This window comes from Pristiophorus japonicus, chromosome 2, assembly GCF_044704955.1.
Source record: "Pristiophorus japonicus isolate sPriJap1 chromosome 2, sPriJap1.hap1, whole genome shotgun sequence".
NCBI lineage: Eukaryota > Metazoa > Chordata > Chondrichthyes > Pristiophoridae > Pristiophorus > Pristiophorus japonicus.
In genome coordinates, this window is record NC_091978.1 from 368,676,595 (window position 1) to 368,690,500 (window position 13,906).

General features: G+C 40.4%; 1 protein-coding gene across 3 annotated transcripts in view; it reads right to left on the reverse strand.

The window, feature by feature from the left end:
• The window catches only part of rap1gds1 (RAP1, GTP-GDP dissociation stimulator 1), a 101,612-nt gene that overhangs the window by 39,949 nt on the left and 47,757 nt on the right, over positions 1-13,906 (reverse strand). For 2 of the 3 annotated variants that reach the window (XM_070872880.1, XM_070872891.1), the window contains 3 exons: positions 11,101-11,247; positions 2,624-2,752; positions 1,981-2,106 (listed from right to left, as the gene is read on the reverse strand). In XM_070872880.1, coding sequence (XP_070728981.1) covers positions 1,981-2,106; positions 2,624-2,752; positions 11,101-11,247 — 402 coding nt within the window. The remainder of the gene's footprint in view (positions 1-1,980; positions 2,107-2,623; positions 2,753-11,100; positions 11,248-13,906) is intronic. The other variant, XM_070872884.1, reaches the window with a different exon arrangement.

A 13,906-nucleotide genomic window follows, 5' to 3' on the forward strand; every position in this document is an offset into this window, starting at 1 on the left:
CATTTGGCCCTTTGAGCCTGCACCGTCATTCAATAAGATCATGGCTGATCATTCACCTCAGTACCCCTTTCCTGCTTTCTCTCCATACCCCTTGATTCCTTTAGCCGTAAGGGCCATATCTAAGTTCCCTCTTGAGGCCAGTTCGTTAGATATATTCAACAACTTTCTGTGTTTGGGAATTCCACAGGTTCACAGCTCTGAGTGAAGAAGTTTCTCCTTGTCTCAGTCCTAAATGGCTTACCCCTTATCCTTAGACTATGACCCCTGGTTCTGGACTTCCCCAACAACGGGAACATTCTTCCTGCATCTAACCTGTCCAATCCCATCAGAATTTTATATTTTTCTATGAGATCCCCTCTCATTCTTCTAAATTCCAGTGAATATAAGCCTAGTCGATCCAGTCTTTCTTCATGTCAGTCCTGCCATCCCGGGAATCAGTCTGCGAACCTTCACTGCACTCCCTCAATAGCAAGAATATCTTTCCTCAGATTAGGAGACCAAAACCTTACACAATATTCAAGGTGTGGCCTCACCAAGGCCCTGTACAACTGCAGTCAGACCTCCCTGTTCCTATACTCAAATCCTCTCGCTATGAAGGCCAACGTGCCATTTGCCTTCTTCACCGCCTGCTGTACCTGCATGCCAACTTTCAATGACTGATGTACCATGACACCCAGATCATGTAACTCATCATCATAGGCAGTCCCTCGGAATCGAGGAAGACTTGCTTCCACTCCTGAAGTGAGTTCCTTTGTGGCTGAATAGTCCAATATGAGAGCCACAGACTCTGTCACAGGTGGGACAGATAGTCGTTGAGGGAAGGGGTGGGTGGGACTGGACTGAGGATGAAACAGTGCACAACAATCAACTACCTCAGAACACTAAAGCATCCCTATCATGCAACTGTGGAGCTCCTAATCAGACCCTGGAGCACATCATTGAGCACTGCCCTCAGAGGGAATGTGCAGGTAGCCTACAAGATATCCACACTGTTCTACTGAAGATTTGGCCTGGATACCCAACTTAGATATTGACTTGTTACTACTATACGTAAGAAGAATAATATATATCAGGACACTCCATGGTTTAGTGAATAAATGTGACACACATTCTTATGTTTAAGACTAGAAAAATCCTGGGTTTGAACCCTGGTTTTGAGTTGGCTGATCTGAACCATTCATTCATTCATCTCAATGAACATACTGAATATATTTTTCATAATGTTCTATGTACAAATGCTCATCTTGGTCACACATTTAACTTCTCATAATAGCACCAGGAGTCAGTCAAGTGGCACAAATTGGAAAATAAGTCCTGGCCCTTATAAAGGCAGATTTAACACTGTTGACCATTTACGTTGCAAAGTTAGGTTGAGAAGGTCTCAGGAGTTGGATAGGTTGCAAACAGAGGCCAAAAGCACTTGATACCACAGAATCACCAAATCCTGAGACTTGGAAGTGAAGCTTAGAAGCCAATTACCTAGAATGTCACATTTGCATTCAAAAAGAATCAGCTAAAACATACTGGGAGACTGCAATTTCCAAACAAAAACTAAAATAAACACAAGTGCACATCATCCACAATTAAACCAACTTCTGTACATACAAATAATATTTGACCAACAGCACTTTTACATCGTGCCTCCATGCAGATTTGGTCTCAAGAGTTACAGCAAAATGACCCCTCTGCATAGCTTTCCCATTGTGACATTTGGAGTCTACCGCTGGCCAATTGCTTCCATGGAATAGAACAGGCTGTGTGGATAGTAGACTCGGTGACCCATGAAGTAGTTCCTTGGACAACTTGGTCACGAGACTTCCACTGGGGAGTGCCTCAAAGAAGCCAATGTTAGAAATAACAGCACTACGGTATTACAAATGTCTTTAATTACAAAAACGTGGTTGTTAAAATAACTTGAATATGAATTAATGTTTGCTCCTTTAAAACAATGTGCCAACAATGAATTGAAAGAATACTCACCATGTTCTGCCAATGGAGCCAAGACTTCAAAAATCATCTCTTTCTTCTCGTGTTCAGTTTGCTTTCTGAAGAGTTTTACAAGTTCATTCGCAACCTTAGTTGATGCAAACTGCTCTTTGCTGGCCTCTATTAAAATTAAAATTTATAAACATAATGAAAAAAATACATTAAAAGGAGCATCAGAGCATCCTAGAAGATGGCGTTTCAGTTTTGCTAGTCATGCAGTGCCGATTACTTTTTTTGCCCTGCGGGTATTATCTGGTCATTATCACATTGCTGTTTGTGGGAGCTTGCAATGTGCAAATTAGCTGCCACGTTTCCCACATTACAAGAGTGACTAAACTTCAAAGAGTACTTCATTGACTGTAAAGCGCTTTGAGACGTCTGGTGGTCGTGAATGGCGCTATATAAATCCAAGTCTTTCTTTCTCTAAAATCTTCCAACAAAATAAAAGCACTGTCTATATGTTTTTACAAGTCTGCCATTCTCTCTAAAGATCCCCTAAAATCGTGGAGGTAAAATTATGCAAATTGCAGAATCAAAAAGATAATCCAAGACCAATGTGAACACTTTGCTGCAAAGCTCAAGTTTTCAGCAGTCAAACCTACTACTGGGTGGGACTCCAAGGTGTGTCCTAGCTTACCTATCTCTGCTAGGTTACCGAATGCAACCAAGCACATTTCTGTCAGTGCTGTGTGCTGGGAATGTATGCCCAACAACTGAACCAAAGTGGGAATGACCCCCATATTTATTAGCTGGGCCTGCAGGGTATCTGTAAAACAAAAAAAAAAAGTCAGCATAAAGTTAAAATATAATTCTTAAAGGCCGAATGCAATCTTACACGCACGATCTAGCCCTTGACATAATACACAATCAACAGTTAGAAAAGAAACAAGGTTGCAAAACACATACTGCCTGAAAGCATTGCACTGGAGAGAGAGAGAGAGAGAGAGAGAGAGGTATTATGCTGCTTGGAATGGTTAAAGACTTGATGAATCCAAGCAATAAAACCATACTGGATTTATCAGTCCTAATATGCTGGTAGACCAGCAGACAGGGTATGTGGAGGAGTTTGTAAATGTACGTACACAGCCAAAACAGATGATGCAAAGCTCCAAAGTGTTAGACCCAGCATCTAAGTGTATGAAGAGTTGGTTTATTCAAAGTGAAGGGTACAAAGAGAATGATAAACGCTGCGTCCCATTTGCTCCATATTACTTTCTGATAGAGATATCAATGTTTGAGGGCCAATTTTAAAAAGATTTTTGAAGTACAGGTATTACATAGCTTTTAAAAAAAAAATCACAAAATGGCCGTATGGCAATAACTTATTAAAACATATTAAAAGGAAGCTTGTGTTCTTTTTCATAAACAGGTGGAGTGCAACAAAATTTAGCATTTCAAAATCTTAACATCCCACACTATGCTTTGTCGCAGGTTGCCTAGAGCAACTGAATCAAAAAGCCGCCTATTTTCAAATTTCACTTTCTCTGAATTCAAAATTCCAATTGTCTACTTCAATACAGTTGTTCCAGATTGCAATCTATACCCAGCTCCTCCCTTTTCAATCATTTTAAATTTCGCAAGCTGCTTCAATAGCCAGTGCGTAAAAGTTACCAACCAGCCACGTAGTATAGCTCTAAATACGCAGACAAGAAGGTTGCAGGTTCCATTCCCTGGGCAATAGTCAAGGTAGTACAACTAGTCTTAGTGCTCCTGTGGTTGGGGTGGTAGGGGGAGAAAGCGCTATCCGTTGGTCCCCCTCCTGGAAAGTTGTGTGCGTGTCTGTCAGTGAAAACAGTGTTGGGCTTAGCTTGGATGCCCTCCTCAAGTAATCTGCTAAAACCCATGGTCAGGTCTACACACAAAATGGCCACTTGATTAAGATCACACACCATCCTGACCTGGAAATGTATCACCGCTCCTTCATAGTCACTGGGTCAAAATCCTGGAACTCCCCAACAGCACTGTGGGAGCACCTTCACTACACGGACTGCAGCGGTTCAAGATGGCAGCTCACCACCACCTTCTCAGGGGCAATTAGGGAAGGGCAATAAATGCTGGCTTTGTCAGCGACGCCGATATTCCAGGAATGAATTTAAAAAAAATGTCATGGATCTGCAGCGATCAGCACATGTGGAATTGTACTCTGACAAGAGTCATCAACTCCAGGAAAAAAGTACACAGGGTGCAATTTCCTGCTCTTGTCCAAGCGCTGTCGCAGGACAATCCATGTCTGACACTTATCATTGTGCTAGTGAACTTAGTAACAAATTGTGGAAAATATATTTAAAAAATAAAACTTTTGCATGTTAAATTTTAATTGCAACAACATAACACATATTACACTGGTTACACAAGTGGGTATTGTCTTATATTTATGATTAGTAAGCCTGGCTGTATAATTTGGTATGTCTGCTGTTTTGCCAACTGCCATGGCCTTAGATAAGACTTATTTCAGTCCAAGTTATGAAAACAGCCCCAAGTCATTATGAAATCAATTTCACTTCATAATAGGTAACGAACACTAAAAAAGGCATGTACAATAGTTAAACACTATTAGAAATATTACATTTTCTCATTCTCAGATGGCATTTATACTTACAAGTGCTGGCATCTATTTACACTGTAGGATATCTGTGATTGTTTAATTAATCTCACATGTATGCAAACAGATTTTATGCTATGACATCCACAGTAAAGTAATATCTGTATTCACTACTCCCATCATTTGATTATCCAGCGTTCGTCATTATTAACAGGCAGCATTTGGTGTCAACTGCACTACGTAATATCAACACAGAAGAGTGCAAACGGATGCTAGTCAGGTGAACACGAGTTTTAAACCAGTCATCCGTTGGCCCCTATTTTCCACTTGCGGTTGCGCATGTTAATGTACGATTTGTGTGTATGTTTGTGCCAAGAAAATAAAAAACGGGACTTTCGCCAAAGAAATATTTGATTTTGGCGCAGCGGTCTCCAAAGTTAGTCTGCAATCCCGGGCTGAAAGAACTTCTCCCCACGGGCTGGACCCCCTGCTCCTGAACTTCGTCTCACGGGGGAGCGGGAGGCCATTCGGCCCGGGACTGTAGCGGGTCCAGCCCGTGGGGAGCAGTCCTTTCAGCCCGGGATTGCAGCAGGGGGAGCAGTCCTTTTGGCCCAGAAGTCGTCTTCTCTTGCTTCAAAAAAAAAAGAGTTCCCTGTGAAAAAAAAAGTTTTTTATCGTGTATTCTTATTGCCTCACTCCTGTCCTCTTGTGCCCCGCGCTGATTCCTTAAGTTAACGAATAGTTTTTTCTTGCGGGGTTTCTGGGCAGTGTGCGCCGTGCTGAAAAAAAATCGTGGACGGCCAAAATCAATTAAGTCCAGAAAAACAGCGCCTGATCCCGTTTTGACTCGTGCCTGTGGCAACATTTTTTTTAAGTGCCGCACAAGGTTGGTGCTAGTGTCCAAACGTTGGCGAAAGTTGGAAAGTTGAGTATTTCACACCAAAAAACATTTGGACTCCAAAAAACAGTGCACAATCGTGGCCATAGTACTTGCACAAGCTCATTATGAATGCGTCCTCAGGCTAAAGTCAGTGCAACTATAAACATTCCTTTGACAGTAGCAGTGACAATATGATCCCATTTACACTGGTCACTTCACATTCCACTGTCAGTGAGCCAACATGACAAGGTTTGCGGGGCTCAATTAAAAAGCAAAAGATATGGGGTTTCGGTCATCTCTGTTGATGGGTCTCTGATGCTACTACTCCAACAGACTAAATGCAAGCCTCCAATTCATTTAGTTATCTATAATCATTGTTTTTGTGAAGTGCTATTTTCAATCGTTACTGAACAGAGAATCACAGGATAAATCCCTCAGAGTAAATGAGTACAGAGGAAACTCAGCTAGCTATGCACGTGAACAGTGGAAATGCTACCTTCATTTGTTAGATGCCAAGGTTTCTTACAAACATGCAAACTTACAAAACTAATGGCCAACTACAGGACTTGTTTATAAATCACTCCATTTTGTAAAAACAACTTTATCAAATCATGGTCTGAAATGACAATAATATTTTATTGATTAATTGTTTGAAGGGTTGAAAATAGACGGTGTGGTATTAGTAATAAGTGAATTAAAATATTTGCATGGAATTTCTCTAGTTTTTAAGCTAAGGTTCATGTTTTTTGTTGCAATAGTGAACAGAGGAATTTCATACAATCACATTAAATTAATCAATATCACTTAGTCAGATTTCAAAGCAGGGAATAGAATTGGAGAAATGTGCAGAACTGCAGAGCAGACTTCTAGATGACTGATGCACGTACGGGTAGCTGTAGGAAACGCTGCTTAAATGTACTTTAAATGCACATTTGAGAGAACAAATACCATTTCAAGCACTTGCAATTACTGATACATTTTGTATCCGGACAGAGAGCTGTGTGCGCGTGTCAGCACACGTGCCTGGAGCTTTCTCCTAGCTGCAGCAGTCAGGCAGTGTAAACATCGTGCTGCTGCCTGTGAATTGACATGGCAGCTACTGAGTTGAGTTGGGTAACTACAGTATAACTGCAGCCAAGACCCAGACAGAATGTGGGAGGACACGTCCAATTACTGAGCCAAGATCTGCAATTGACAGCTCTTCAAAGATGATCCCTGCAAAGATCTCAAGCCAGGAACAGAAAGCAGAAATACTGCAAAATTCTAGGTTACAAGAGGCAAAAAATGAGCAGGCATATTTCTTGAATATTTTGGTTTATTTACAAAAAAGAATTATGATCTCATTGTGGTTTTAGCCGAGGGGAAGCCGACATATGAAAGAAGCTGAATTAGGATTTTGAGGATGCTAGTAACCATCTTCTGATGTTTAACTCAGCCACTGAATTTCTTAATTTACAATGGAATATCAACAAAATAAAAAGATTGCTTTAGATTGTCCTCAAAATATCAAATGATATTTCTCAGGTTAAACCAGTCGAACTTGAATTATTCAGATGTTGGTTTCCAAGGACCTTATCTATAGTAACATAAACCTCTTTCAGCTAGCACATCTATTGCACTTAGAAGCGTGTCACTGAGAGACGTCCCAAATGCAAATCTTATGTCAATCGTGCAACTATTTGGTTCAAATAAGTTCAGAAAAAGAACAAATCATAGTTTAACAGACAGGGCATCCATCAATGAAAAAGTAGAATCCAAAAAGTATTAAAAAAAAGGAAGCCAGACATTTCTACCTGACTTTTCCTTGACCTTGATGACCTAGCCTCATTCTATGAAGAATAGCTGGAAATCTTCGAGCATCATCATTACCATCATAGGCAGTCCCTTGAAATCGAGGAAGACTTGCTTCCACTCTAAAAGTGAGTTCTCAGGTGACTGATCAGTCCAATGCGGGAATTACAGTCTCTGTCACAGTTGGGACAGACAGTGGTTGAAGGAAAGGGTGGGTGGGACTGGTTTGCCGCACGCTCCTTCCGCTGCCTGCGCTTGTTTTCTGCATGCTCTCGGTGACGAGACTCAAGGTGCTCAGCGCTCTTCCGGATGCACTTCCTCCACTTTGGCCAGGATCTCCCAGGTGTGGGTGGGGATGTTGCATTTTATCAAAAAGGCTTTGAGGGTGTCTTTGAAACATTTCCTCTGACCACTTGGGACTCGCTTGACGTGTAGGAGTTCTGAGTAGAGCACTTGCTTAGGGAGTCTCGTGTCGGGCATGTGGACGATGTGGCCTGCCCAATGGAGCTGGTCGAGCGTGGTCAGTGCTTCGATGCTGGGGATGTTGGCCTGAGCGAGAACACGGACGTTGGTGCGTCTGTCCTCCCAGAGGATTTGCAGGATCTTGCGGAGGCAGTGTTAGTGGTACTTCTTCAGCGCTTTGAGGTGCCTGCTATATATAGCCCACGTCTCAGCCATATAGGAGGGCGGGTATCACTACTGCCCTGTAGACCATAAGCTTGGTGCCAGATTTGAGGTCCTGGTCTTTAAACACTCACTTCTGAAGGCGACCGAAGGCTGCGCTGGCACATTGGAGGCAGTGTTGAACCTAGTCATTGATGTTTGCCCTTGCTGACAGTAGGCTCCCGAGGCATGGAAAATGGTCCACGTTGTCCAAGGCTGCGTCATGGAGTTTGATGACCAGGGGCAGTGCTGTGTAGCAGGGTCAGTTTGGTGGAGGACCTTTGGCTTATGGATGTTTAGTGTAAGGCTCGTGCTTTCGTACGCCTCGGTGAAGATGTTGACGATGGCTTGCAGTTTGGCCTCTGAATGTGTGCAGACACAAGCGTTGTCCGCATACTGTATTTCGATGAGAGGATGGGACGACCTTGGATCTAGCCTGGAGGCGACGAAGATTGAACAGGTTCCCATTGGTTCTATAGTTTAGTTCCACTCCAGCGGGGAAGCTTGTTGAGTGAGATGGAGCATTGCAGCAAGCAACTCCTTAACTTTCCTTAGCAACAGCAGTTAGCTTCTATAAATGCTGCATCCTTATTTACGGCACTATGACTTTTAGATCCACTAAAAGCTTTGTAAAAGAATCACAGGACACTACCTAAATGACAAAACACTGCATTTATCTGTACAAGAAAAGTGCATTCAACCCACGAGACCCATTCATCTGAAGTCCCTGTATGATCATTCTATCAAGGACTCTTTTGAACCCCTTTTAAGAACATTATGTTCCTTCCTAGCTTCTCTGGAAAAAAATTTTATACCCTCAATTCTCCTTTCTACAAATATAATTCCCGGTCTCTTACGGATGTCAAGTGATCTGAATCAGCCACTTTTTCCTCAAAAATCTCTGTTCCCTGTGTATACTATCCTGTGAAGCGGGAAAAAGGATTGTATCTAATCTCTACTCTTGCTTGAGACTTATCAATTTTGTACTGCTGTCCTCTAATACTCTGCTTATATGCTTATAATCCAAGTTGAACTGCTGATGTATTTCAACCTTACCTTTTATTATTTTTAAAGATCATTAAGGAGTCGCTTCAGTCATCTTTAGTCCCACACGGCCTGGAATAATTCTGGTTACGTCTCTGAACTCTTAATAATTCTATATCCTTTTGTGAAGTAGGGTGACCAAAATTGTAAGCCATATTCCAGAAATGGCCTCATCACCAAGCTATAAAATGTCACAACAATTTGCTCGGACTTGTAATCTCCTCCTTAATGCATCCCAGCTCCGAAGCTGCCTTGTGACTACTTCACACTGACCAGATGCTGTATTTGTGGCACTGAATTCGGATTATCTTGAAACCATTTCCACACTGCAGTTAGAAAAGTGAGCTTCTTGTCCCTGTCATAATCTGCGCAATTTCATTGTGACCTTGTTCCATTGATAGAATTGACCAGTAAAATTAATCCAAAAATAAAATATAGGGCTCAATTTTCCCCAAAGCTTTTTTTTGGGCATACTTGAAGAGTTACGCCCGATTTTTTGGGGCCCAAAAACGTCGAAAAAAACATTCCAAGTTTCCCCGTTGGATTTGTTCATTTTGACATGGCCCAAACCAGACAGCCTTCGGGGGGGGGGGGGGGGGGGGGGGGGGGGGGTGGTTGGAGGTAAGTTGCTGTTATGTGTTTTTCAATTCTTTTCATGTGTCCGGGCAGCTGCTGCGCCGATTTTCTTAACTCTAGGGAAGGTTTTTCTGCAGAGGCCACATACGCCAGCCCTAATCAGAACTGGAGTAACTCTCAGCTGGCCAAACTTCCCTAAATGGCCAGAATTGGCGTAGGTGCTGGTTACGCCCCTTTTGGCTGAAATAAAAACCGACCTAAAAAAATTGTAACCGATTTACACTGGTGCAAATTGATTGGGGAAAACTGTGATTTTTCAACTTAGGCCAAAAAGAACGGCCTACTCCAAAAGAATGCCGCAAATTACTGGGGAAAACTGAGCCCATAATTTGTCGAGACTTGAATACAACTTTACAGAGTCTAATTCCTTTCATTGGGTAGCTAACCCCAAATACAATGCATTGGTTTGTGTACCGAGACCGTCCACGACGCACATCTGCAATAACTCGAGCGAGCAATACAATCTTCAAAAATCAGGTTAATCTGATCAACATAAAAATTAACATGCACTTAACCAAGGTGTGGCTAACGTTGACCAAAGTACAGCCAACCTATAAAAATGACTGCCAACTTCTGATCAACTGATGGGCAAGACCAAACTCTGCTAACCCTAGCCGCTGCACTAGTCCGGGGAGACAGAAATGAGCCTTTCATCTGGGTTAGAAAGTAGTTTCAAAGTTAAAACAAAAAAACATAACACTACATAAATTCACAGGTATGTTTTACTGAAGTACATTGTAATGTGCACACACGCTGTAATTATGGAAGATATAGTCTAACCCAGCCAAAAATATTAGGAAACGCTGTCCTGTCCTTATTTTGCTTTTTATTCCTTAAGGGACGGCTTATGTACTAAAATGGAACCAAATATAATTTCAGATCAAGTCACCAACATTCGCAATAAATAAGTAAGGCTAAATAAATGAAGAGATGGCATTGAAAAGTATTCTTTTGATTATACAGTAAGTGGGTAAATCAGCACATGAAACTATTTTCAAATATAATGCACTGCAATAGTATCACCGACACTGTAAGATGAAGAAGCAGATAGGAATAGAAAGATTAACCGTCTTGACACTGTGCAGAAAACCTCTTGACTGTTCAAAATGGAATCATTTTGTGGGGCACAAATTGGATATGGTCTGCAATCCAGAGCGAGAAGATTTTTTCCCTTCCTCATTTCCCTCGAGAAGATGGGGTTACTTTTAACAATTTTAACATCTTTAAACAAATGCAATTTTTTTCTTTTAAATTTAAATTAAATTGGTCTTTTCTTTGAACAATAAATGTCAACACTGGCGATGAGATATTGTTGTTTGTCAGTCAAGGATCTTATTGTAGCGATAAAAAGCAAGAGATTACAAAAATATGGTGCAAAAGGTAGGGAAATAGAGGACAAGACAAAACATTCGTGTCAAAGATCAATGGTTTTATACGGAATAGTTTGGGATTTTTTTTTATAAACGATCAAGTTACACTAACTATTGAATAGAAGTTAGGTTTGCTTTAAGATGTTACATACATATGCAAACTATAAACATTTCTCTTTTCAGTTTACCATTATCATTGCTATAGTTCAACAGGAAGCCACAAAAGACAGTCAAGAGCTTCTGATTGGCCGCATCAATATTACTGCATAGTGTCTGTAAGTGGTCAATTACTATCTGTGCACCACCAGATAGCTCAACTGCACTCCTGCCCTCATCTGCAAAACAAAGAATTAAATTAAAAAATCTACAACGTAAATATAAATTCAAACAAGACATTGTGAAAAGAAAGTAAAATGCTTTAAAAATCAAAAAGTAAGCACTATTCATAAAATAATCGTAATAAGAAAGTCACATGGGTTGCCTTCCAGGCAAACCTATAAAACATATTCAAATAGAATAAAATTAATACAATTTTGGCACGAAATGAGTCTAAAAAGAGATATGGAAGCAACAGTCTGCAATAATGATTTTCACTGGGACTCCAAAGCACTGAAACTAGTTTACTGCTGAATATTTACAGGGATTTTTAAGAGCATATTGATTATATAAAAAGAGTCAAAATAAATAGCTCATTAATAGATTTTACCTCTCCCCATTGTTGCTCACCTCCAAGGTGTTTTGAGCGGGCAAAACATAGCAATGCAAGGTCTGTCTAAAGTGAAATGCTGTACTATCAGCAGCTGCTAAGTCAATGGTCCAACTGTCAGTAGACTACTACAAATTAAATAGCAAAATAGAACATAAAATAGCCCTGAGATTTGAATCTGCAACCTTCAAGGGATTCAAAGCACTTATCATGTTAAAGACTATAAATGAATTGCAATCTTTTGACTTGTACAAACTCATTTTCTTTTCTTTGGAAATAGACACTACAATTAAAATGGATGAGAACGTCACTTAAATAAACAAGGCAACAAGAACTTCTTAAAACTTACACGTGAACACATGTTGGAAAAAACAGAATTAAATACAAGTGGACTTTACGGTGTCTTAGTTTTACAAATGCTATTGATAATACCAACTACATTGTCAGCTACCCATCATGTCAATCGAAAATCTGAGCAACATCGACAATGTTGCCTCACCCTTTTAGTCCAACAGGCAATTTATCTATTCTCAACATTTTCAAAATAGGGTTTTCACAGCTCAAACTTTTAGTTTTTGTGCTACAGAATGTTCTGTCTAATGGGGACAAGGCTGAGGTTATCTTAAGTAAATCGTTTAAAGAGACATCATTAAGAAGCAGTCTGTGTCAGTAACTATTCATTTTTTTGGATAATTTCTCTCACAACCTCTCGCAGAAGGAGCTGCTATCGATATACCGCTTGGGCTGGAAAAGACCATGGTAAGGCACTGAAGCAGAAATGGTATTTATTGAAACAAAATTAAAGAAAAGGTTCTCTCAAAGGAGTCCTGCATTCAAGGCAAAGTTCCAGGCTGTAAGATTTAATTAGTATTTCATATATAAAACATTTAGGTTAAAACTTAAAATCACACCAAACCTGGAAGCTATAAGTACACCGAATGTCTGGCTCCAACTAAATTAGATATGTGTGGTTTAAAATATTTTCCATTCTTGATAAAATATACAAAACAGATTTACTCTATCTACATTGTGGTCACTGAACGTGGTAATGGTTTTTTGCACTCGTTCTCAATGACAGTGAATACAATTAAAACAAAGTTTTTATTTTAAATAAATAGAGATATATATATTAGGGAATACTTTATACACAAAGTATTCCTGCAGTCTATCTCCTTTATTTTGTAGATCAAAATAATCCTGTCAACTTGGAGAGAAAGAGTCCAAAAATAGTAGTAATAATACACAAAAACATTTATAATAAAGCATCTTAAATCAATCTTTTTGATTAACTGTGCTCCAAATAAAAATTAATTCTACCATTTTCAGTGGCAGTCCTGTACACTTAACATTTCATGACAATTATCTAACGTTCTGGTTAAGAAAACATCTACCTTATAAGGACTTTTTCATTTTCAAAAGAGACATTACATAGCAGAGAATTACACAGCAGTTACAGCCCAGAAATAGGTCATTCACCCTAACACAGCTATGCTCCACACAAGCCTCCTCCCACCGTACTTCATCTCACCCTGTCAACATAATTACACTGTTGGAGAGAGGCCATGCCGTTATGCAATTCTGCAGGGAAGAATCACATGGGACCATGCTCATGCATTCCTCACTTTGACTTCATGCACTGAGGTTTCAATTTGTATTGTCTCACCACCCGAGTAGATTATGAGCATCTCCTGTCCTAACCCATTTGTACGGAGCCAAGAGGATAGTCAAATACAAGTGCAGAGTTTTGAGCTTGCTTTTATTTTTTGACAAATGATCATAAAAGGTTGGCAATCTTTCTTTAATTCCTAGTCTTTCACACATTGCTGGGGTACTGACCAAGTAATGAAATCAGGACAGGGGTGGGGGGGGGGGGGGGGAAAGAGGTGAAAGAGGCCACATACTCCCATCATCAGGACTGATCTACTAAAGCAAGCAGCTGCACTAAATCAAAGCAGCATTTGATGAAAGGTGTGTAGATTGGTCCAGCTCACAATTTTGCAGGTACTTCAAACCAAGTGCAGTGAAAGATTAACTGCGGCGGGTGATCTGATCGAATGTCTCTTTGATGAAACCAAAAGTCCCTTCCCAGAGATATGACAGACGTGAAGGATGTGCTCGAGTAGACATTTTCCAACCTATTTGGAAACTGATTTCCTTTGGGCTTGTGCCACGAAGAGCTGACAAGAACACTAGGGGATTTTAGTACAATCAAAATAAGTACCCTGCAAATATCCAATTCAGATGGACGCGCTGGGGGCAGAATTAAGGTACCCTGTATAATAATCTGG